The following is a 22,521-nucleotide window of genomic DNA, read 5'->3' as shown; positions in this document are numbered from 1 at the left end:
AGATGATCACTCTGAGTTGTTTGCTCTGAGCCCTCAGGGTGAGCTCATTAGGACAAATCATACAGTCTATGGGACAGAAAGATCTTTCTCTTGGCATAGCTTTCCTGATATATGTAGGCGGACCCTGAATGCATAAATTCAGACATTTATACATTTTGTTTTCTTTCATAGGAATTCAAAAAAAGAACTAAATGATATTCGATTCGAATTTACTCCTGGGAGAGGTGAGGCATCAAAACATTGAAAACAAAATAACTGCTCATTTGTCATTTTAAGGAAATGTGTGAGAAGTTTCTGTCCTCTAGATATATTTTCCTCTTAAAGGGTGATAAAAATGTTCCTAGCCAAAAGGTTTTGGGGGGCATATGAATAAAATTAAAATGCAGTTTATTTACTACTACCTCATTTAGAAAACCTAGTATAATACAAAGAGTATTGAATATAACTCTAATTTACTGCTTACTGTATGGCAGACATTGTGCTAATCAGTATCTCATTAAATTCTCAAAACTGCCCCCTAAGGAAAGATTATTGTCCCCACTGCATAGATGATGAAATCAAGGCTTAGAGAGAGTGAAGTAACTGGTTGCAGTTCCCACAGCTGAGAAGAGGTGTAGCTGGAATTCAAACCCAGATCTTTCGGAGCGCAGAGTTCCTGCTCTTATCACTGAACGTGGTTGTCCTCCATGACAATAAAGAAGCAGTAAGGCTTCCAGTCCCCTCCCTCCCAGCTAAAGCTGAGCCCTGTCATTGCAGTTTCTGGCCGTGAACTTCTCCCAGGGACAAGGCTTATTTTCTTTCTTGCCTTTGTTACTCAGGATTCGTATTTGGGAAGTGGCCCGCAGCCAGCTGGTATCCGTCCTGTGTGCCACGCTTAGTCTTCCTGCTGTCTCAGTATCATGAGCAGTTCACTCAAATGCAGAGAACAAATGCACATGTACAGAGATGTATCTGTTTTCCTTTTTAAAGCCAGGCAGAGTCACATTTTAAGGTACTCATTCAAATCGCTGGTCTTTGGCAAATGTATGTGCACAGCCCCTCCCCAGAGGTCCTCCCGTTCCCTCTGAGGGGATCGGTGTTCAGGCCTCGGGAAGGAGTCAATTGGAGATGAGGTTAATTGATGGTACTCTGTCCTCATCTTTTTAGTTTCTAGTTATATACCCATTGCTCAGACAGTACAACCTATAATAATTAGATATGAAGGAAGACCCACCAGAATAAAAAAGAAAATTATTTTAGCAAAAAGAACAAAACCAAAAAAAAAAAACTGGGAGTATGACCCGCAAAGAGAAGAGATTACAGTTTGTTTTCTTAAGATTTATGGGGGCAATTCCCTGGCGATCCAGTGGTTAGGACTCCGTGCTTTCACTGCCGGGGGCACACGTTCAATCCCCAGCCGGGGAACTAAGATCCTACAATCCACACGGTGTAGCCAAAAAAAAAAAAAAGAGAGAGATTTAATTGGGACTGAATTATTCTGTTTTATTAGCCCTGGAGGTGTTATACACTCACCATCACGTCTCAGAGCTCATAGGGCTGGCGTCCAGGGTTGTCCTCAGACTAGTAGTTTCTTCTGCAGCATCACTATCAGGTGCTCTTCCGACAAAGGCAAGAACCCATCTAAAGTACACCATCATTTAGAACGTTATCTTTACGTTGAGCTGATATTTGCCATCTGGGTAATACAGGTTCCGCCCTCTACCTAGACCTGTGATAGTCCCTCACTTGAGATAATCCTGGTGGGAGGAGAAACCTTTATGTGGAGGAAGTCCCCCCACCATCTTGGTTCTGTGGATTTAACAGCTAGCTTTGGTCTGGCTGTGCCAGCACCCACTCTTTATGTTAGCAGGGACATGCGTGCACAAGAAACGGAGCACCTTCTTCTTTGTCCTTGCAGATACAGCAGAGGGTGTCTCTCAGGAACTCATTTCTGCTGGCCTCGTCGATGGAAGGGATTTAGTAATAGGTAACTACTTTGTGCTCTGCCTTTGTGTTGCCGTCTCTCTGCTTGTATACTTAGGATCTACAAAATCAGGCTTTGATTCCACTGAGTAGGTCTAATGGTTCCTGGAATGGTTCTTGGCTTTGCTGAAATAACAGGTATTGGGGACAGTTCCTTCCTTACAAAAAAGAAAATCTCACTTCTGAGTTTTCTTTGTGACCCCCAGTGATAGTGAGTGAAAACTTACCCAGGTCTCTGGGAGATCATAGAAATGATGACAGAAGTTACAGGTTAGAGTAAGCTTGGCCATATCTAATCCGTTTTGGAGAATGAACGCTATCCTTTTGGAGCTAAGAGTTAAGCAAAAATCATTACAGATTTAGTCCTAAAAAAAGCAGGAAGTAAGAAAAGGCACAGTCGGGCCACAGGTGCATTTTACTGAAGGAAAAGACCATTGCCTAGGACAGAGTTAAAACTCAGCAGAGTTTTAAAGGGCCAGATAGTAAAGTAAATAGTTTAGGCTTTGTGGACCATGTAACAGTCTCTGTTTTTATACTCTTCTTGGCTCACAGGCAGAACAGAAACAGGCTGAAGGCCATAGTTGACTGATTCCCAGTCTAGGGCTTTCTGGCCCATGAGTAGGCAAATCATACCTCTTTCACCCCAGTGTCTTTCCTAAGTTAAAATAAAGTTAATTTGACAATGATAAGATTTATTTGTGCTGCTTGGAGTTGCTTTTAAAAACACCTTATGTTTAGGGAGCGATTTATCTTTCTGCTTCCATTTTGATTGTACATAGACGATTGTGAACTACCATTTAAGTTGTTAAAATGTGGTTGAAATGTGGATTTACTTAGCTTCTCATTACTTTCTCTGTTTGTATGATTACAGTGGCAGCTAATTTGCAGAAAATTGTGGAAGAACCCCAGTCAAATCGATCTGTCACTTTCAAACTGGTATTCATCCCTTCCCTTTGTTAAACCATCTCACGTTTTACACACCAGCAGCCTCTGCAGACCAGCTTCCATATTCCCTGAGTGATGAGAATATTTAAGTCTGGTGGATTGTATTTGTTTAACCTCCCCATGCCCTGGGCTGATACCGCCCTTCATTGGCTTCCCTTCCCCTCTCCCTCTCAGGAAGCCTCCTACCCGAGGCCCTTGACTCTTTATCCTCAAGAGAGATTGCTGGTCAATCTGACTCCACCTTTGTACCCAGACTCCACCTACACCTTTATCTGCCTCCTGTGTGTATCCCAGGGACCTGTCCCCCACTGCCCTCTTTCCCACAGTCCCCATGTCAGTTTTAATTGCTGCCTGCAATTTTGTTTATAAATAGCCACAGCTTCTCGTTTTGTTTGGTTCTTAGGCATCTGGTGTCGAAGGCTCGGATATTCCTGATGATGGTAAACTAATAGGATTTGCCCAGCTCAGCATCAGCTAAAACACAGCCCTGGAAGAGGTGGCCTAAGGAGATTCCACACATGCGTATCTCTGTTGCTTCTGTTGGCCTAAACTCACTACTGCCAAAGAACCCAGCAACAAACCTCCCAGCTAAGAGCTTTAGAGGTCTTTCTTTATGTTTTTCCTGCCATCATTCCCCCTTTTCCCCACAGGGAAAGAAAAGTTGGATCACCAGTGGCCAGCATCCCTTTAAAGAGTTCCGTTAGTACACTTACTGCACGTGTCCCCTGTCTTCCTCCATCTGAGAAGTGGCCCGGGTGCCTCAAGGCCCAGGAGGGAGGTGTATCAGCTCATCTTGCCTTACTCCAGTGATGGCGCTGGGTGGAAAGTAGCAGCTATCTTGGGCTTCCTCATCCTGCTTGTTCTCCCACACCTGAGAGGATTTGGGCATCTTGGGATATCCCTTTACCACTGAAGTAGCAGTTAAAAGTTGGTTGTTTAGCTGAAGCCCAGAGAATTTAATTTAGTGGGGTTTTGTTTTTGTTTTTGTTTTTTGGTATCCGATATGAATTCCAACAACCTTTGTTAGGATGAAGCACAGCCTCAGATGGAGGCAACCTAAACTGTGTTCTTGTTTTGTTCATGATGTTTCTAAGCGTTTTGCTGAAGCTGCTCTCAGGCACCCCTCTTCATTACTCCCTCCAGAAAGGGTTGCTAGCCTTAACTTCAGCTGGTGCAAAACATCTGACTGTAATCGAACTTCAGCCATCGGATCCTTCAAAGTGGAACTTTGGACTGTTTTTAGAGAAAAGATCAAGTAATGGCTTGTAAAAGAGAATTTCCCCAGCAGTGGTTTTTGAACAGGAAAAATCATAACTCATATCATTGCAGAAGTATTTATTTTCAAATCTTAAAACAATTGAAGAAAAACTGCTCCTTGATCCTCCCATGAAAATCAATTTGCCTGGCCTCCAAATCATGAGGAAATGCAAGGCTGAGATTTCTACAGCAATAAAGGAGACTCGCACTGGGCCAGAGAGGCGTGCCTTCTGCCCCCTCTCCTGCACTGACCCTTCGGAGGGGGTCCCTGTGTGCTGAACCTGACCCAAGATGGAAAGTGAAACCACATGTGCCGTGACTTTTAGGATTTTTGAGTAGACAGTGTTCATTTGATTTTCTACAGAAATAATATAAATTATTCTTTAGGTTTAAAAAAGAGCACCATAATGCAATATGTGAATCATCAGTGGCGTTGATTTTTTCTTTTTTTTTCCTACTGTTTCACAGTCAGCCTTTGTCTAACTGCAGATAGCCCTAACAAGTTTTGTAAATGAAAGGGATCCTCAATCTGGCCTTAAAATGACACACAAAGATGGGCTTTGGCCCATCTTTATAGAATCACTCGAGCCCTTTCCAGCATTGTTGGTCTGTGAATAAAAGGATTGCTTTACCTAGTTTTCTCTTAGAGCACTTCTGAAAGCTTTCTCCACAACTAACTTATTATAGTTTTTGTTTCATTCTGAGCTTGTAGTTTTAGTCATGGGCTTTCTTCACCTGCCCTGGATACAAAGGCATGTTGGGAAAGGGATGGGTGTTGTAGAGGAAGGGAGGGGATGCTTTGGGATGGGGGTTGGGAGGAAAGTAGATCAGAGGATCGGACACCAAAGCCCAAGGTCCCAGCAGGATTGGTAAAAGGAGGGAGCCTGCTGAGCCTGGAGACAGAGTAGATTGATCAGCTTACTGGACAAATATTTAGCTTTTCTTTTTCCTTTTTTTTTCTTTCTTTTTTTAGAAGAGGGTTGGGGGAACAAGGACAGGAAGGTAGGAATAAGTTATGAAAAAATGTAATGTCCCTTTTGGCACAAGACTAGTGGCTTACCTTAGAGTCTGTGTTTTGGTTTCAGATAAGCCCATCATAGTCTACTTACTTCTGAATCCAAAGGGTGGTGGCATCACTCTATTCTAGCTTTTATTTGGAGGTGGTCGAGAGCCCAAGCTGGAAGTAAGCAGCAGCCCATCTCCCTGTTCAATTTCTCCAGCCGGCCATTACCTTTGAACTGCAGTGGGACAGGCATGACAGTAGAAGTGGGCTGGGGCTTCCTCTTTCTTTTCCATTCATCTTTTGCCCTGCTGGGAATTAGGAGTCAGACACCAAGCCCCAGGACAGTGTTATTTCTTCTTCTGCTTGATGTATGGTGGACTCGCTTTGCTGGCTTGTGCAGTGATGCTGAAAAAAAATGAGTGAACATAAACTTTGCAGGTGAGACAGCACGTGACCTAGTGAGCAGTTTTGCTCCTTCCCACGAGGGGTAATTCAGGATACACCTCTCTCCCTGGATCCCCAGGATTCCCTGGTCCCTGGGGGAGGGACTAACTTAGCACAAGGTAACATGTGCCAATGCTATTTGTGAAATGTATGGTCTTTCTAAATGACTAATGGATTTGTTTGGGTTTTTTGCTTAAGTTGTGAACCAAATCCTAGAGCCAGCTGATACTCTAATAATCTGGAGGACAGAATAATGGTGTATCAATAAATGGAGGTTCCTCCTTATGATGTATGCTAGATTATGGAAGATGTAAAATATTTGACTTCCCCCTCCCTTTTATTTTTATTTTTATTTTTTTGACTTTGTACTTTGCTGCATGTTTCATTCATTTTTAATCAATAAAGAATAAATTGTCTATGGTGGTGTAAGGATGCTTCACTTTGGTGACTGTTGGTGGGGGCAGTGGGAAGTAGGTCAGGAGGTCACTACTAACTTTAATTTTTCATGCGAATAGAGAAAAGCCAAGGTGCACTTTTCCCTAAAAAGTGTATTCGTCTACAAATTAGAACAGCTTAAAACCAAGTGGGGAAACTGAAATCCCAAAAGAGAGAGAGATCTGCCCAAGGAAGTTTGATAGAGTGGGATAAGGAACTCTTTGCATTGATCTTCTCTGTTTAATTCTGCTCATGCTATTGGGGGGGAGGGGGTGCCAGATTCAAGCCCTTGGGAATCTGTTGTGGAAAGTTTAGAGCAGGGCTGAACTTGTTCCCATTTGGCTTTGATATTGAAATGGTGAGGTTTCGTGTAAGATTCTAGGCCCCTCTGTATTCCTCCACCCCCTGGATAAGTAACCTCCCTGATCATAACTCCTTCCCAACAGAAGGTGGTCTTTGAGCCATGACAGGACTGCTTTTGTGTGGGTCCTGGTAATTCAGGCCTCAGGTCCTGGGACCTTGGAATTGATGGTATCATAGCTGATTGAATTTGCTTTCAAGATAAGCAGGTTGTAAGAGCGGACTCTCACTATTGTGGGGATGGAGAGGAGTTGCTGGCTACTCAAAAGTGACCATGATGTATGTGGGGATAAGAGCAGGGGCAAGAGTAAACAGAGCCTCTCCACTTGCCCATAATCTCTGGCAAGATCCAGTCTTGTCCAGAAGCCAGTTTCCTCACCTCTGCCTATTCATAGTAGCGATGCTCAGTGCAACAGTTTATGGATTCCTCCTGTGGGTCAGCTCATCTACCCCACATTTTTTGTTTTTCTCTTTTTTAAAGTAGACTTTATTTTTTTTAGCGCAGTTTTAGTTTCATAGCAAAATTGAACAGGAAGTACACAGAGTTCCCATATACCCCCCAGACCGCACACACACGCACAGCCGCTCCCACTGTCAGCATCCTGCACTGCAGTGGCACATGCGTTACAATCAATAAACCTACACTGGCACTTTGTTGTCACCCGAAGTCCATAGTATACATTTGGGTTCACTCTTGCTGTTGTATATTTTATGGGTTTGGACAAACGCACAGTGATGTGTACCCATCGTTATGGTCTCATAGAGAATGGTCTCACTGCCCAGAAATCCTCTGTACCCTTCTTGTTCATCCCTCCCTCCCCTCTAGTCCCTGGAAACCACTGATCCCTTCAGTGTCCCCAAAGTTTTGCTTTTTCCGGAATGTCATATAGTTAGAATCATACAATATGTAGCCTTTTCAAAACTGCTTCTCTCACATAGTAATATGCATTTAAGGTCTCTCCATGTCTTTTTGTGACTTGATGGCTCATTTCTTTTTAGTGCTAATATTCTGTGCCTGGATATACCACCGTTTATTAATCCATTCACTTACTGGCTGTGTCCAAGTTTTGACAGTTATGAATAAAGCTGCTATATATATATCTGTGTGCAGGTTTTTATGTGGGTATGTTTCAACTCCTTTGGGTAAATTACCAGGGAGCCCAATGGCAGATTGTATGGTAAAAGTAGGTCTAGTTTTTTAGGAAACCACCTACTGTCTTCCAGAGTGGCTGTGCCGTTTGCATTCCCAGCAGTGAATGAGAGTCCCTGTTGCTCCACGTGTTCGCTGGCACTTGGCGTTGTCACTGTTTTAGATTTGGGCCATTCTACTAGGTGTGTAGTGGTATCTTTTTTTTTTTTTTTTTTTTTTGCATTACGCGGGCCTCTCACTGTTGTGGCCTCTCCCGTTGCAGAGCACAGGCTCCGGACGCACAGGCTCAGCGGCCATGGCTCACGGGCCCAGCCGCTCCACGGCATGTGGGATCCTCCCGGACCGGGGCACGAACCCGTGTCCCCTGCATCGGCAGGCGGACTCTCAACCACTGCGCCACCAGGGAAGCCCGTGTAGTGGTATCTTATTTTAATTTGTAATTCCCTGATCACAGCGTGTTGAGCATCTTTTCACATGCTTCTTTGCCATCTGTATATATACTTTGGCGAGGTGTCTGTTTAGGTCTTTGGCCCACTTTTAATCAGGTTGTTCTCTTATTGTTGAGTTTTAAGTGTTCTTTGTATACAGGCAGACTTCGTTTTATTGCAGTTTGCTTTATTTCTGCTTCACAACTGTTGCATTTTTTTTTTCAAATTGAAGGTTTGTGGCAACCCTTTGTTGTCAGATGATGGTTAGCATATTTTAGCAATAAAGTATTTTAAAATTAAGGTATGTAATTTAATTAAGGTAATTTAAATTAAGGTATGTAATTTAAATTAAGGTATGTAATTGTTTTCTTAGAATACTATTGCACACTTAGGAGACTACAGTATAAACATAACTTTTTAAAATTTTTATTTATTTATATTTTGGCTGCGTTGGGTCTTCGTTGCTGCGCGCGGGCTTCCTCTGGTTGCAGCAAGCAGGGGCCACTGTTCGTTGCCGTGCATTGGCTTCTCATTGCGGTGGCTTTTCCTGTTGCAGAGCACCGGCTCTAGGCGCGCAGGCTTCAATAGTTGTGGCACACGGGCTCAGTAGTTGTGGCTTGCGGGCTCTAGAGCGCGGGCTCAGTAGTTGTGGCACACAGGCTTAGTTGCTCCGCGGCATGTGGGATCTTCTGACCAGGGCTCGAACACATGTCCCCTGCATTGGCAGGCGGATTCTTAACCACTGAGCCACCAGGGAAGTCCCTAAATATAACTTTTATATGCGCTAGGAAACAAAAAAATTCACTTTATTATGTCTAGTTGTTCCAGCACCATTTGTTGTATTGTATTGCTCTTTGATCAGTTGAATCTGTGAGTTTCTTTCTGGGCTCTCTATTCTGTTCCATTGATTTATGTGTGTAATCTTTTGCCAGTACCACACAGCCTTGAGTACTCTATAGTCAAGGTTGAAGTCAGGTATTCTCAGTCCTGCACCTCTGTTCTTCTCCAGCACTGTGTTGGCTGTTCTCACCTTATCTACCCTGAGCCCCCAAGCAGTCTGTCAATTACAATCGGATTTTCCCACTGTGATACTGGTTCCTATGGAAGTTTGAGTTTGTGGATTTCTGCTCCAAGAAGTTATAGTTCTCTGTATTTACCTGTCTAGCTCCAATTCAAGCGATAGCAGTTTGCCCTGTGACCTCACTTCTCTGACAGAAGAGTTGTTGATTCTTCAGTTTGTTCAGCTTTTTACCTGCTAGAACACAGTGGCAATTTCCAAGCTGTTTACATCCTGGACCAGAAACCAGAATGCCTATCCCCTGTTTTTATCTACTAGAGTAGTTCTCAAATTTGGAAGAGATTTGAGACACCATCCAGTGCATCCCTGTAGGTGATGTTTGGGGAGTACCTTCCCCTCCCCCCACCATACACACAAACACCACCCTCTACCCTGTGGACAGTTGATTGCCAGGGATGTGTGTCCATTCAATTTAGCTCCAGTGGTTAGAACACTCTTGTAACACCTCTCTTTGGTCTTAGTTTTGCCCTTTACTGAAGGCAGGTACAAGGAGGGGAAGAGGAGAGAGACAGGCTGTAGGCTCTCCCTAAAGGGCCAGAGGCAGCCCCGTCCTACCCTGCAGTCTCCTAGAGGACACTGGATGTGATGAGACTGCTCGGGGACGCCAGAGAGCAGCACATATGCTCCTTTGAGCTCATCCTCCCAGGTCAGTGAGACCACAGGTCCCCGGGGTTACAGTATTCCTGGGAGGACTCCCTCAAAGAAGGGAGCCAGTTTTAGGCTTTGAAGCATCATGGGGAGCCTTTGGCAGACTGGTGGGGTCGGGGGGAGGGTTAGGAGAACAGATAAGTTAATCAAGAAATTAAGATTGGGGCAGTTGGGAGTGCAGTGAAGCCAGTGGCATTTGGGGATCATAGTTACAACTATGGAAGGTCTTTGGTTGAGTCTCACTCTTCTATCAGCATCTCCTCATCATTTATCTATCTGTGTTTTAGAATCCTACACCAAGAAATGGAAGGATCCTTAGAGAGCATCTAGTTCAAGTTTTCCTTATACACAGATGCAGAAATAGAGGCCAGAGGGACAGAAGGAGCGGACTGCGGATCACAGTGAGTCAGTGGTGGAGACCAAGCTTCCTGCCTCCTACCTCCAGTCCCCTTGGAGCCTTAGAGCTGAAATCCTTACCCTGATCAGAGTGAAAAGATGATGAGGACTGAGCCCAGGCTCCTGTCTCCACCTCAGTTTTCCCCATAATGTGAACACCAAAGTGAGCAGCAGCAACTAGTAGCGTCTGCTTTCTTGGCAATTCAGTGAAGGCTATGCTGAGGACAGGAACACGCAAGCGAGGTGGGTGAGGAAGACGAGGTGGGGCTGGGGACAGTGGGGAGCTTGGTGGGGAGTTTGGGAGGGGGCAGAGAGGAATGTCCTCTCCTTAGGCAGAGTTGTGGACCCTTGCCTCTGCCTTCCAGTGTCTGCCCTACCTGGACCCTCCCTCCGTGCTGACTAACAGGCCGCGGATGTAGGCACACTGTATCCGGAGCTGCCCTGCACAACCTTGCTCCTTGCCTTCCCTTCACCCATGCTCCTCTGCCCATCTCGTATCTCAAAGTGTTTCAAAATCAGAACACAAAAAGGCTTTCCGATGCTTACCAAGCAAATATGTGAATGTGATACCCAAGCGTGTATTTTTCCCTAATGCTCTATTGAATCCCACCATTCCCCACCTCCTATGATTGAACTAGATGCCTTCCAAGCCCTGGGTCTACCTGCAGTGAGACTCCCCCCAGGGAAAAAGGATGGGGGCTTTCATCGTTGGGAGGTTCCTGTTGTCAGAGGTCCTGCCTTCTGTTAGCCTCCTGTCCTGTAAGAATCCTGACCTGCCAGCCCCCATGCCGTGCCCCACCCCAACCTTGACTCCAGCAGAGTCATAGGACTGACCAGCGGGGGCTCGGGCTTTGTCCTTTGTCCCTCTGTGCTCACCAAGGTTGCTCAGGGTGGTTGGGCTACCCTTGGGCAGCTTTTGCGTCTGTTTCTGTCTTGGGAGGGTGTTAATGGTTCCTTCCTTGATTAGATAGAGATCAAGATGCACTGGTTAGCTCTGCTGCTGAAGGGAAAGGCATTTATGCCCTTGGTGGGTCTCCTGACCTTCATACTACCCTTGGATTGACTGCTGTTGCATACCACCACATGCTAGAGACCCTGCAGAAGAAAATAACTTCAGGGTCATGAGACCAGGTTGGGCTGTTGGCCGAGTTAATGTGCAGGCTGGGTCCTTGCTGCTCCACTGACTTATCCCCCGCGGTGCAGTGTAGTAGCAACTGCCTTGTAGCGCTGAAATTACTCTCAGAATTTGGACTCTATCATAATGGGAGGGGTTTGCACTGGTGTGAATTGTAGAGGATGTTGCAGTTAGAGGGGGTGCTGTCCCTGTATACCATGTAACCTTTGGCTAAAGCTCACTGCTGTGTGCCAGGCCTGAGAAGTTCCTCTTGTGGTGCCTGTCACACAGTCCATAAAACATCCTCGGATCCTCCAAGTCAGAGTGGACTATCTTTTCATCATATTCTGTCATTCCTAGACCAGAGCTGGGGAGCTGAGGTGTGACAGGTGGGGCCAGGCAAGGCTGTTTTAAACATTAACGCAGCACCGCCACTGCCCCGAGGAGCCCGTGCCCCAGAGCGAGCTGCAGGGCTGTCTGGTGGCCCCAGCTAAGGAGGCGGTAAGCAGTGACCGTGGCTCCCTTTGCCCAGGTCCCGGCTGACATTGGCAGCTTTGGTCGCTTCCAGGTACAGCTGCTGATACTGCTGAGTGTCCCCAACTTCCTGACTGCCTTCTGCACCCAGGTCTTCATGGTCCCGGATGAGGCCCACCACTGTTCAGTGGCCTGGGTCAAGCACCGGACTCTGACCCTGAGCGCTGCTGAGCAGGCGGTGCTGAGCGTGCCTGTGGATGCGGCAGGCAGCCCTGAGCCCTGCCTCCCGTTCCGGCCGCCCCCGACGGTGCCAGCCTGGAGGACGTCCTCAGCCACAGCTTCAGTGAGACACAGCCTTGCGAGGCGGGCTGGGTCTATCCTGCAGGAGGCCCCTATCCCTAAAGAATGAGGTAAGGCTGCCCTTTGGCCTATCTTTCCACCTCTTTTGAGTCGGTCAGCTCGTCTGCCCGAGCCCGTGCCCTCAGTCTCTGGTGTGGCGGCCTCTGTGGCTGCCCCAGCACCCCACACCTGAATGACGGTGGGTCCGCCTGTTTTGCTCTCTGTCCTCTGCCTGTTGGCTCATCTACCTCTCCATCCATTTCCTTTGTCCAGGGTATCTGTCCATCTGTCCATTCATCTCTGCCTGTGCTTTTATCTGTCCCGCTGCCTGTCTGCCCAGTGGCCCTCCTTCTTGTCTCTCCTGTTCTCCTGTCCTCATGCCTCTCTTTCTCTCTCTCCCCCATGTTCCCATCTGCCTGTCCATTTGCCTTTGTCTTTCCGTCCACCTCTGCATGTCTGCCTGCTTACCTATCTTCGCATTTAACTAACCCTCTGATGCTACCCCTTCCCCATCCACTCGTCTGCCTTCCTGCTTGCTTGCCTCGAGCTTCCTGCCTTCAGCCTCTCTCTCTAGATCTCCTCCTGCCTGCCTGCCTGCCTCTTAGATCCTGAAGGACACCCAGGACTCTAGGACTTGTCCTGCACATAACTGGGCAATTGCTCCTGCTAACTCCATTCTCGTAGGAGGGACCCTGGCAGATCAATAGAAAGTTCCCCACTCCAACCACCTCAGAGCAAGAAAGGCTGCTTCCCAGACAGTGGGGTTGAGCACAGAATGGGGAGATGACTTGGCGAGGACAACGTAAAGACTTGATGGTGGAGCTGGGACTCTCTCATTCGGGGCACCTGTTGCCCAGTTCCCTGCAGGCATGGGAAAGAGCACAGATAGTCCAGAAACCTGAGGGGCAGGGGTTGGGGATCTGTGCAGCTCTCACCTTAATGGTGGCAAATCCTGAACCTCTGTGGTGGGCAATTTGAGCACCTCTTAATATGTGACTATACACCTGCCTCCAGAACCGTGGCAGCCTGAGGATGTGTCCTCCTGCCTTCTTCCTGACCCTCCCCCTCATTCCACCCCACAGGGGGAGTAGGTCGCCTTTGAACTCTGCCAGCCCCTGGATCTAGCCCAGCCTAGGCCGGTCTGACCCTCAGTGCCCCCTCCATCATCTCCCCAGTATCCCACCCGTGATAGGTCTGGTCTTCATCGGTCCTTAGATGTTGTGGAGGTGTCTTCCTCTACATGTGCTCATAAACTCTCTGCCCATCTGGCCAAATGTCACCATCCTTACAACCCAGGCAGACTTCCGGAGTGCTTGGAGCCAACTCCAGGTCTTGTGCACAGCCTTTGCTGGACTGTTCATGCAATTACATTCAGCCAACAGCTTCTGAGTATTAACTATGCAAGGAACAGAGAACAGCGGCACCCTATTCACCTTCTCTGAGAACATCTGGGCTCCTTGTAGAGGGACAAAGGGCTAGATGGGCTCTAAGGCTAGAATTTGCTTCCTCCTGGGGAGGGAATGGGCAGGCAACTCCCTGAAGGAGTTGGTATGTGAGCTGGGCACCAGGGACCCGAATAAGATTGATGGAGAAGAGGGGAAGGCCTTTGTAGACAGAGAATAGCAAAAGGAAGGCCTGGCAACAGGAAGCAGGTGATGTGTCTGGGAAGCAGCAGGGACTTGGTGTGCCTGGGATAGGGCTGGGCAGGTTATGGGAATGAATGGGACGTTCTCAAGGATTGGGGGCCTCTCTCTTTATCCTCAGTCACCAACTTAGTCTTTGCTGACCCTGGGGTGGGACCTTGGACCTCCGGCCTTTACCTGACATGCTCCCAGGGACCCACCCTCCCAAGAACTGCGACTCTCAGGGCAATGTACACTTTTGGTACTTTGTGCCCTGAACCACGTGACAACCCCAAACTCTGGGGCTACCTTGTGTGAGGTATCCACCTTGGTTTCCAGTCAACAAGCAGGGGTTCTGCTACAGACTGAGGACTCCTCTGAGGTGACATCCCAAGTTTCCTTATTATAACCAGCAACTTCATATGCAAAGTGAAATACAAACAATCCGAATTTAAGAAGAAAAGAATATATTTCCTTATAGGCAGTGTGCTCATGAAGGACAGAGTACATTTCTCCTTCTCAACCTACCTGTCCAACATTTCCTGGGTGCCCATCCTTGGTAAAAGAGAAAATGACTCCCAGCCCTGTCCACACGAACCTCTGAATAGGGAGGCAACTAGACCATCATTGAATAGCAACAACAGTGTGATCCGTCCACAGAAGGAAGCAATGGGAGGGAAGGGGAAGCAGAGAGAATAGCCATTTCTAGGGTCTGGAGCATGAAAATGCCTGGCCCCTGTGAGCAATTCTGACATACAAAAGGGGTTGAGAAAAGGCAAGAGTCTTAAAGGGTCTCAAATACAGTGCGGAGGAATTGGGGCTGTCTCCTAGAGACCAAAGGGAGTCATTGATGGTTTTGGAACAGTGGAAGGGAGATGTGATGGGTTTTGCTCCAGGAAATGGGGGTGGGATGCTGTGGGCCACCATGGCAGGCCCCAGACAGAACCATCCACTGTAGGCATTAGGGCTGGGAAGGTTGACAACTGGTGTCCCAAGTTGGAGCCCTCTTCATCTCTGTTCCATCTGCAACATGACACCAGCATGTGAAATTGGGTAGGTCTTGGCACCTCTCCAAGCCTCTGTCTTTGCTGCAAAACAGAGGGAATGATAAGCCTTCATGGAGTTAGAATGAGGATTTGATAAGATAGGGGATATCTCATCTACAGGGAGGTAGTGAAAGGTGTCCACTAAGCAAGGGTGGCAGCCTTGGAGGAGTCCCATGGCTCAGCACTCATGCCTTTAGAGTATGACCGCCTCTTGTGTCTGAGATGCCTGTGTCACCAGCTGTGTGCTTCATGGCACAGGGGCCAGTACAGCCTCAGCTGAGCTAACATTTGCTGACGTAGCACAGCCACTGTGCTAAGCATGCTATATGTGTTAATTCCTTTAATCCTATCTGGCGATACTATGGAATGTAGTTCATCCCCATTTTGTACGTGGGAAACCAAGACACCAGCAGATCAGCTAACAGATTCAGAGTCACACAGAGTGACTCAGTTCTGACTCCAGAGGCTGACAGCAGCAGGCCTTTGTTCATTATTATTTATTTTAAATAGTGTTTAACTACAAAGCAATCTGTGGTGGCTGGACAAAAAGCAAACAGGATAGAACTGGGTGGAACAACAAGTTCAAGTACCTGGTCCTGCTGCACTTCATTCTCAGGGGCAATCCATTCATCACTTGGTATATATTTAAAGTTCTTATAAAATTAAGTTGTTGGACTTCCCTGGTGGCGCAGTGGTTAAGAATCCACCTGCCAATGCAGGGGACACGGGTTCGAGCCCTGGCCCGGGAAGACCCCACATGCTGCGAAGCATCTAAGCCCGTGTGCCACAACTACTGAGCCTGCACTCTAGAGCCCGTGAGCCACAACTACTGAGCCCACGTGCCACAACTACTGAAGCCCACATGCCCTAGAGCCCGTGCTCCACAGCAAGAGAAGCCACCGCAATGAGAAGCCCACGCACTGCAATGAAGAGTAGCCCCTGCTCACCACAACCAGAGAAAGCCTGAGGGTAGCAATGAAGACCCAACGCAGCCAAAAATAAAATTAATTAATTTTAAAAAATAAATTAACAGTTGTCCTTCAGGACAGAACTAGGAGCAAAATGCTGTCTCCTGCGTTGGTTAATTTTCTGCTAAAGGTTAGTTAACTAATGGAGATTGGCTACTCATCTGACTGAAGGTATTAGTTCCTTCCTTCATTCACTCATCCCTTCACTCAGGAAACATTACCTTAGCTTTCCCTCAGTTTCACTCACTGCCATCCAGTTTCAGTCACTGCCAGGACTAGCTGCTTAACCTCTTCTCCCTTAGACGAATAAAGCAGTCTCCTACCTTTTTGGCACCAGGGGCCGGTTTCGTGGAAGACAGTGTTTCCACAGACAGGGCGGTGGGTGTTGGGGGAATGATTCAGGCGGTACACGAGTGATGGGGAGTGATGGGGTGTGATGGGGAGTGGCAGATGAAGCTCCGCTTGCTCGCCGCCGCTCACCTCTTGCTGTGCAGCCTGGTTCCTAACAGGCTGTAGAATGGTACCGGTCCGCAGCCCAGGAATTGGGGACCCCTGGGGGAATATAATAATAAGTCAAGTATCGTTGTCAGAATTATATGAGATGGGACTTCCCTGTTGGTCGAGTGGGTAAGACTCCACACTCCCAATGCAGGGGGCCCGGGTTCAATCCCTGGTCAGGGAACTAGATCCCACATGCATGCCGTAACTAAGAGTCTGCATGCCACAACTAAGAGTCCACATGCCACAACTAAGAAGTCAGCATGCCATAACTAAAGATCCTGCATGCTGCAATGAAGATCCTGTGTGCCACAGCTAAGACCCGGCGCTGCCAAAATAAATAAATAAATAAAATTTTTTAAATGAGATAATGCACGTAAAACATTTGGCACATTATCCAACCCAGAGTAAGCGCTCAAAAAGCATTAACAGGGGCTTCCCTGGTGGTGCAGTGGTTGAGAATCTGCCTGCCAATGAAGGAGACACGGGTTCGAGCCATGGTCTGGGAAGATCCCACATGCCGCAGAGCAACTAAGCCCGTGCGCCACAACTACTGAGCCCGCATGCCAGAACTACTGAAGCCTGTGCGCCTAGAGCCTGTGCTCCACAAGAGAAGCCACCGCAACGAGAAGCCCATGCACCACAACGAAGAGTAGCTCCCGCTCGCTGCAACTAGAGAAAGCCCACGTGCAGCAATAAAGACCCAACGCAGCCAAAAATTAAATAAATAAATAAATTTATTTTTTTTAAAAAAAGCATTAATATTGTTGTGAAGCTACCTCTGTGAGCTCTGGAGAACAGCTCATGTGTCATGATACCCTCATAAACATATGAAGCTGAGCTATGTGCAGAGGGGCATAAAACTCACTGCGGGGCCCACAGATGGAGGTGGGGGATATCAGTCACATGCACTTATTGTTATGTGCACATTGCAGTAGACAAGTGTACAGACGTGTATGGACACCCATATTTTCATCACTTGGTTTCCCAGTCTGTCAGGTTCTCTCTGTAGGTCTCCAGGTGGGTTGTCCCCCTCACATCGTGTGTGTATGTGTCTGTGTGTGTGTCCACGTGTGTGCAGGCCTGCACATTCCTCCATCCTAATCTCTTTCCTCAAGGAGTGTGTGAGGGCTCCTTAGGATTCTGACTGCCTGTGAATGATGGGAGTTTCAGGGGGGTTTTGCAGCCAGTTGGGAAAAGTTGGAAAGGCCCAAGCAGGTCACAGGGGTGCCATGGTTGTGGGAAAGAGGCCCCATTTGTCAGGAAGAAGCAGTTAATGACTGTCAGAGGGTTCCCAAACTGTACATTCTTAGTGGGTCAATAATTTTACATGGCATCTCCAGGCCAAAAAAATACCTAAAAGTTTCACATATTAAGTAATTTGTTCCAAACAATTTAAGAAGGGGGACTTCCCTCACGATCCAGTGGTTAAAACTCCATGCTTCCACTGCAGGGGGCACGGGTTCGATCCCTGCTCTAAGGGATCCCGCATGATCCCACTGAGATCCCACATGCCGCGTAGTGCAGCCCAAAACAACAATGACAAAAAACAAAAACAAACAACTTAAGAAGGATTTATGTACTAATAACTCAGTAGCTGTTTAAAAAAATATATACACGAATCAAAAGAAAACACTTTTATTTCATCCTAACGTGCAATTACTTCCTAATAGGATGTATTGGGAACTGCAGAACGTCTTGATCCTTGAACCCCGCCCCCCTCATTTTCTGATCCACATTGAGTTTCATGTGGTGCTTGCTTTTTTTCATAGTAACTTCCAAAAACACAACTTCACACAGATATGATGTCACTGAAAAGAATTGCGTGAACCATCTGGAGCTGGTAGTTTGATATGAAGCAGATGTTGAGGGTCACAGTGTTTCCCTTTACACTTCTAAGTATCGTGTTGTGCACCCTGAGTTCACGCTGGCGCCCTGGGATGCCTTGCCTGCCCCACTTCTGTCCTGAGAGGTTTGTGGTGGGCGGGCTGGCTGGTAAAGGACTCGCCCTCGCTGCCCCTAGACTCACATCTGCATGTGTCTGCCTCAGCTGAACCTGGCCTGTGGTCGGAAGCATCCGAAGGACACCTCCCAGTCGGTGGACCTGGCTAGGCTCCTCACTGGGGCGCTCATCATCGGGCCCCTCTATGACTGGTAAGAACCTTGAGCAGCTCCCCCAACCCAGCACGCTCTTGGGTTCCTGGCCCAGGGTCTAGTTCCTCCCCACCATGTGCCCCTCTCGCTGGTCTCCAGGTAAGGCCCTGTCTCCCCGCAATGGGGCTCCCAGGTGGGGCCCTGCACCCTCCCGCAGACAGAGCACCCAGGGCAGGGCTGGGGGCTGGGTCTCCCTCCTTCCCCTCAGACAGACTCCCTCCTCAACCTGCCCCTTTCTTACCCCAGGATTGGCCGCGAGGCCACTATCCTGGTGCAGCTGCTACTCTTCGCCATCCTTGGCATGGCCGCAGCCTTTGTGCCTGGCTTTGAGCTCTACATGGCCCTGCGCTTTGCTGTGGCCACGGCTGTCGTTGGATATAACTTCAGCAGCGTCACCCTACGTGGGTATCTGGGTCCCGCGCCATGAGCCGCAGAGCGGGGCCTTGGGGTCTGGGTGGCCACACTCCCACGCTGCCTGTGGGGCCCACTCAACTCCCCGCACCTAACGTGACGGCGCCAGCACTCCCTGTACCAGGCCAGGACCACAGCCCCTGACCTGGTGGCGTCTAGCCATGGCAGGGCGTGGGAGGGCAGGGTCCGGGCCAGCCTCAGACTCAGTGTTCTCACGGTTGCAGAGTGGGTGGGGCCCTGGTAGAGAACTCAGGCTGTGGTCCTGGCCCAGTGCACCTTCTCCGTGGAGCAGATGGCCCTCGCAGGACTCGCCCATGGCGTCCAGAGCTGGAGGCTCTTCCAGATGGCTGGCGCTGCACCTGTCTTCCGCTCTTCCTTTACTTCTGGTGAGGAGATACTTCCCAGGCAAGCTGTCCCTTGGTTGGCTATGTGTCCAGAGAGGTGTCTGGGAGAGCGAACCTGTGGGGTCAGTGTGCACTGGGACAGCGCGGAGGCTCCTGGGGGAGTGGGGAGGCCCAGGTCCAGGCCCCAGGGTTACAGCCTGACCTACAGGGCTCTGCCGGAATCTGCACGGTGGCTCCTGACCCGGGGGAGGGTAGAGGAGGCTAAACAACCGATCCAGAGGGTGGCCTCGGTCAACAAGCGAAAACTCTTCTCCGAGCTCCTGAGCCAGGTACTTGCAGTAGCTGGGCCAGCCCTGCCCTGATCTGACCACACAGCCCGGCCTGCCTGGCCCCTCACTCTGCACCTCCCTCCCGGATGGTCCCAGAGAAGACCGGCCCCACGGGGGATGCCCTGGATCTGTTCCAACACCCGCAGCTCCCCAGGCACTGTGATGGCTCTGGTGGGGAAGTTTGCCATGGCGGCCGGATTTACCATCTCCTACGTGTAGTCTGCTGAGCTCTTCCCCACTGTCATCAGGTAAGGACTGCAGGTGCAACTCCTGTTCCTCTGCTCCTGAGACCCTGATTTTGGCCATCCCTCCTCTGCCCTTACTGCTGTTCCCCAATGAGCTTACAGAGCTGGCTCTGGGGCAGCAGTGCTGGATGGGGTCCAAGGCTGGATGGGGTCAGTGGAGAGCAGAGGAGAGCAGCGGAGGGCAGATACAGGAGGGGCCACACCCTGGCCTTGTCAGGACTGGAACATGGAGTAAGTCCCGAGTTTGATGAATGGCTCAGAAGGAAGACTCCAGTGGGGATGGGAGGTGGTCAGGAGGTGCAGCCTTTGATCTGAGACTCGACAGGTGAGCAGGAGTACCGCAGGCAGGCAGGCCTGGAGGTGGCAACATCACGCCACACAGTAGGACTCGGGGAAGTGCAGGAGGAGGGGGCAGGAAGGCTGGCTGGACTGCACGGGCCTGGAGACCAGAGGAGACACTGGGGTGCTTCCAAGGAAATGAGCTGTGGCCCAGCGGAGGCCGGGTCTTCTCGGCTTGCACTCACCTTTGCGCGGGCAGACGGGCATGGGGCTGGTGGGCATTTTCTCGAGGATCGGGGACATCCTCACGCCACTCGTGACCCTGCTGGGTGAGTACCACACGGCCCTCCCTATGCTCATCTACGGCAGCCTCCCCGTCGGGGCTGGCTTACTCTGTGCCCTGCTGCCAGAGCCACGTGGCTGGAGCACGAAGGACGCCATGGACGACCTGGAGCAGGAGTCCTGCCCACAGCGAGGTGCTTGGTCTCTCTGAAAGCCAGGACCTCGTATCAGTGACCCCATCCCCGAAGGGGCTCTACTTCACCATTTGTCCATTGTTGCAGAGAGGCCCATCTGGCATCCTCATGATTCCCCTACTTTGGGGAGGGGATGGCAAGGAACTGTAATACGGGATCAGTGCCTAAGCAGCCAATGACAGCCTTCTGCTTCCTCCAGCCCTCTGAACGCAGTGCCCTCGGAAAAGGATTCCGAGGCCTCAGGAAGTACTTCTAGCCCAGGGGTGGCCTTTAGAGCAGCACGTACCTCTGAGTGTGTCTCTGAAGCCAGAGCAGCAGCAGCAGAGAGCTGCCTGAACACTCCCCTGGGAACAGCTGGACCCGTGAGCATGACCGTCTTGCTGACGGAGGCAGCACCCCATGAGCTGGCCCCAGAGCCAGCCAGCCACTGCCCAGCCCCATCCCAGAAGCATCCGAGACAGGCCTCCCTCCTTTCAAAACCTTTCTCATCCCCAGAGCCCCACGTCCAATACCCTGTTCTGGGTTAGAGTCTTGGGCGTGTCTTGGGCTTAACTTGTTCTCTGACAGTCTTGTGGGGTTATGGCTTCTCAGATCCCCTCCATCTGGGGTCCCCCTGCCCTGAAAACACAGTCAAGCCAAAAACAGAACAGCTGGGTAGGGCCTCTCCAAGTAGGTGAGAGTAGGAAGAGAAAAACACTTAAAAGTTCTGGACTCACCCAGGCAGGTGAAGGAAAAGCTGTGGATGAAGGGAAGGTTGTGGTTCCTCCAATGGCTGGACTAGGCCCGTCTGGATAAGGTGGGACCCACAGGGCATTTGCTCCAGCTGAGCGGGCACTGATTCAGTCAGAATCGAAGCTTCAGTCTTGCCTTCTCTTCAAAGATTCTCCTTCCCCTGTCCTGCACTCAGGGACCAGTGGCGGGGAGAGGGAGGATGTGGGTCCTGTTCCTCTCCGGGCCCCTCCTCCCTTTCATGCTCTGCTTCTCTGGCTCCTTCAGGGCCCATGCAGGGTGAGGGAAAGGGGAAGAAGTCTTCTTACCTGGTGGCCACTGGTGGTAGTTCTTCCGGGCTTGCAGTGGTTAATCATCAGTCAGTGGCCCTGGCAGGCTCCTAAAAGTAGGTTTTCCACAAGAATTTTCGGGGGTTCTCAGCGATCATCCCAGGACCTCTGCGTTGGTCCTTAGTATGAGCAATGTGCCTGCAACTGACCCCTTGGGACCCCTCTTCACCTCTTGGCTGCCCCCCCGCCCCGCCCCATGGGGATCCCCACGTAGTCTCTTACAGAAGAATCCAGCTAGCAAGACCATAGCAGCACATGAGCCCGACTGTCTGCTTTCTCTCTTCCTGCAACCCACCTGCTGGTCACTGCTGGAAAGAGTCACACTCCCGACAAGTCTGATCTATGAATCCATGGTCACCAGCACCAACTGGGTCTTTAGCAGCACCTCGTATTCCTACCAGCTTTTCAAGTCAGCTCGTTTTCCAACTCTCACCAGTGGCTATTTCTAAACTCTGCTCTGCCTGCCTCCCATCCTTCTACCCCCTACCAGATAGCTTCTCCTCCTCCTCTGAGAGAAAGGAAAAGCCATCCTACTGCCGCTCCCCAAACTTCCCACCAAGAAGTCTACACTCCCTCCTCCCCTGGGTGGGATCTGGGAGCAGCTGAGTGGAGAGCCTGTTCCTCCTCTTACTCTCCTCTCCATCCCTCCTCCTCAGGCATGGGGACAGGGGCAGCCAAGTTGTGTGTGGAAGGATGGGAGGATTTCCCTCAGTGGAGGTGGAGCCCTGATGGGGAGGCGGGTGCTCCAGGTGCTGGGAACAGTCTGCACGGAGAAATGGGGCTGGCTCACGTGGAGATTTTCCCAGCCTGCCTTGCGCCTTCAGTTCCTAGAGCCTGTGGCCAGTTGTGCCCCAGGAGTGGAATGCTGTTCCTCCCCATGCCACCCCACCCCAGGACCTCCCCGCCCCATTGCGACACTGCTCCCCAGACACCGTGGAACCCAAGGGTTCTGCTTCCAAGGGTCTGGCTGGGCCTGGCTTGTGGTACTGTCTCCAGGGCGGAGGGACTGGGAGGGTGTGGAGGGTGGCAATTATGATGACACCTGGCAACTGTGCGGC

At 49.7% G+C, this 22,521-nt stretch overlaps 3 protein-coding genes across 4 annotated transcripts in view; all 3 read left to right on the top strand.

Annotated features, from left to right (window-relative positions):
• Positions 1–5,968, top strand: part of OXSR1 (oxidative stress responsive kinase 1) — a 100,725-nt gene extending 94,757 nt beyond the window's left edge. For both annotated transcript variants that reach the window (XM_082848463.1, XM_082848462.1), the window contains 4 exons: positions 172–224; positions 1,898–1,966; positions 2,834–2,898; positions 3,311–5,968. In XM_082848463.1, coding sequence (XP_082704589.1) covers positions 172–224; positions 1,898–1,966; positions 2,834–2,898; positions 3,311–3,385 — 262 coding nt within the window. In that variant the 3' untranslated portion in view covers positions 3,386–5,968. The remainder of the gene's footprint in view (positions 1–171; positions 225–1,897; positions 1,967–2,833; positions 2,899–3,310) is intronic.
• A 3,679-nt stretch (positions 5,969–9,647) lies between these two features.
• SLC22A13 (solute carrier family 22 member 13) lies at positions 9,648–20,422 on the top strand (the record flags this gene model as incomplete). Its single annotated transcript, XM_082848393.1, is given in 12 exon segments — positions 9,648–9,708; positions 11,730–11,996; positions 11,999–12,085; positions 12,088–12,104; positions 18,218–18,321; positions 18,568–18,726; positions 18,940–18,973; positions 18,977–19,097; positions 19,100–19,118; positions 19,285–19,405; positions 19,492–19,584; positions 20,189–20,422. Coding segments are annotated over 12 exon segments (1,317 nt in total).
• The window catches only part of SLC22A14 (solute carrier family 22 member 14), a gene marked incomplete at its 3' end in the record, with an annotated part of 28,361 nt that continues 25,440 nt past the window's right edge, over positions 19,601–22,521 (top strand). Inside the window, exon 1 of the mRNA XM_082848392.1 lies at positions 19,601–19,653. The remainder of the gene's footprint in view (positions 19,654–22,521) is intronic.

The sequence above is a fragment of the Leucopleurus acutus genome (assembly GCF_964270905.1).
Source record: "Leucopleurus acutus genome assembly, chromosome: 10".
In the NCBI taxonomy this organism is placed as follows: domain Eukaryota; kingdom Metazoa; phylum Chordata; class Mammalia; order Artiodactyla; family Delphinidae; genus Leucopleurus; species Leucopleurus acutus.
Note: the sequence above shows the minus strand (reverse complement) of the source record. Positions and strands in the feature narration are given on the sequence as shown.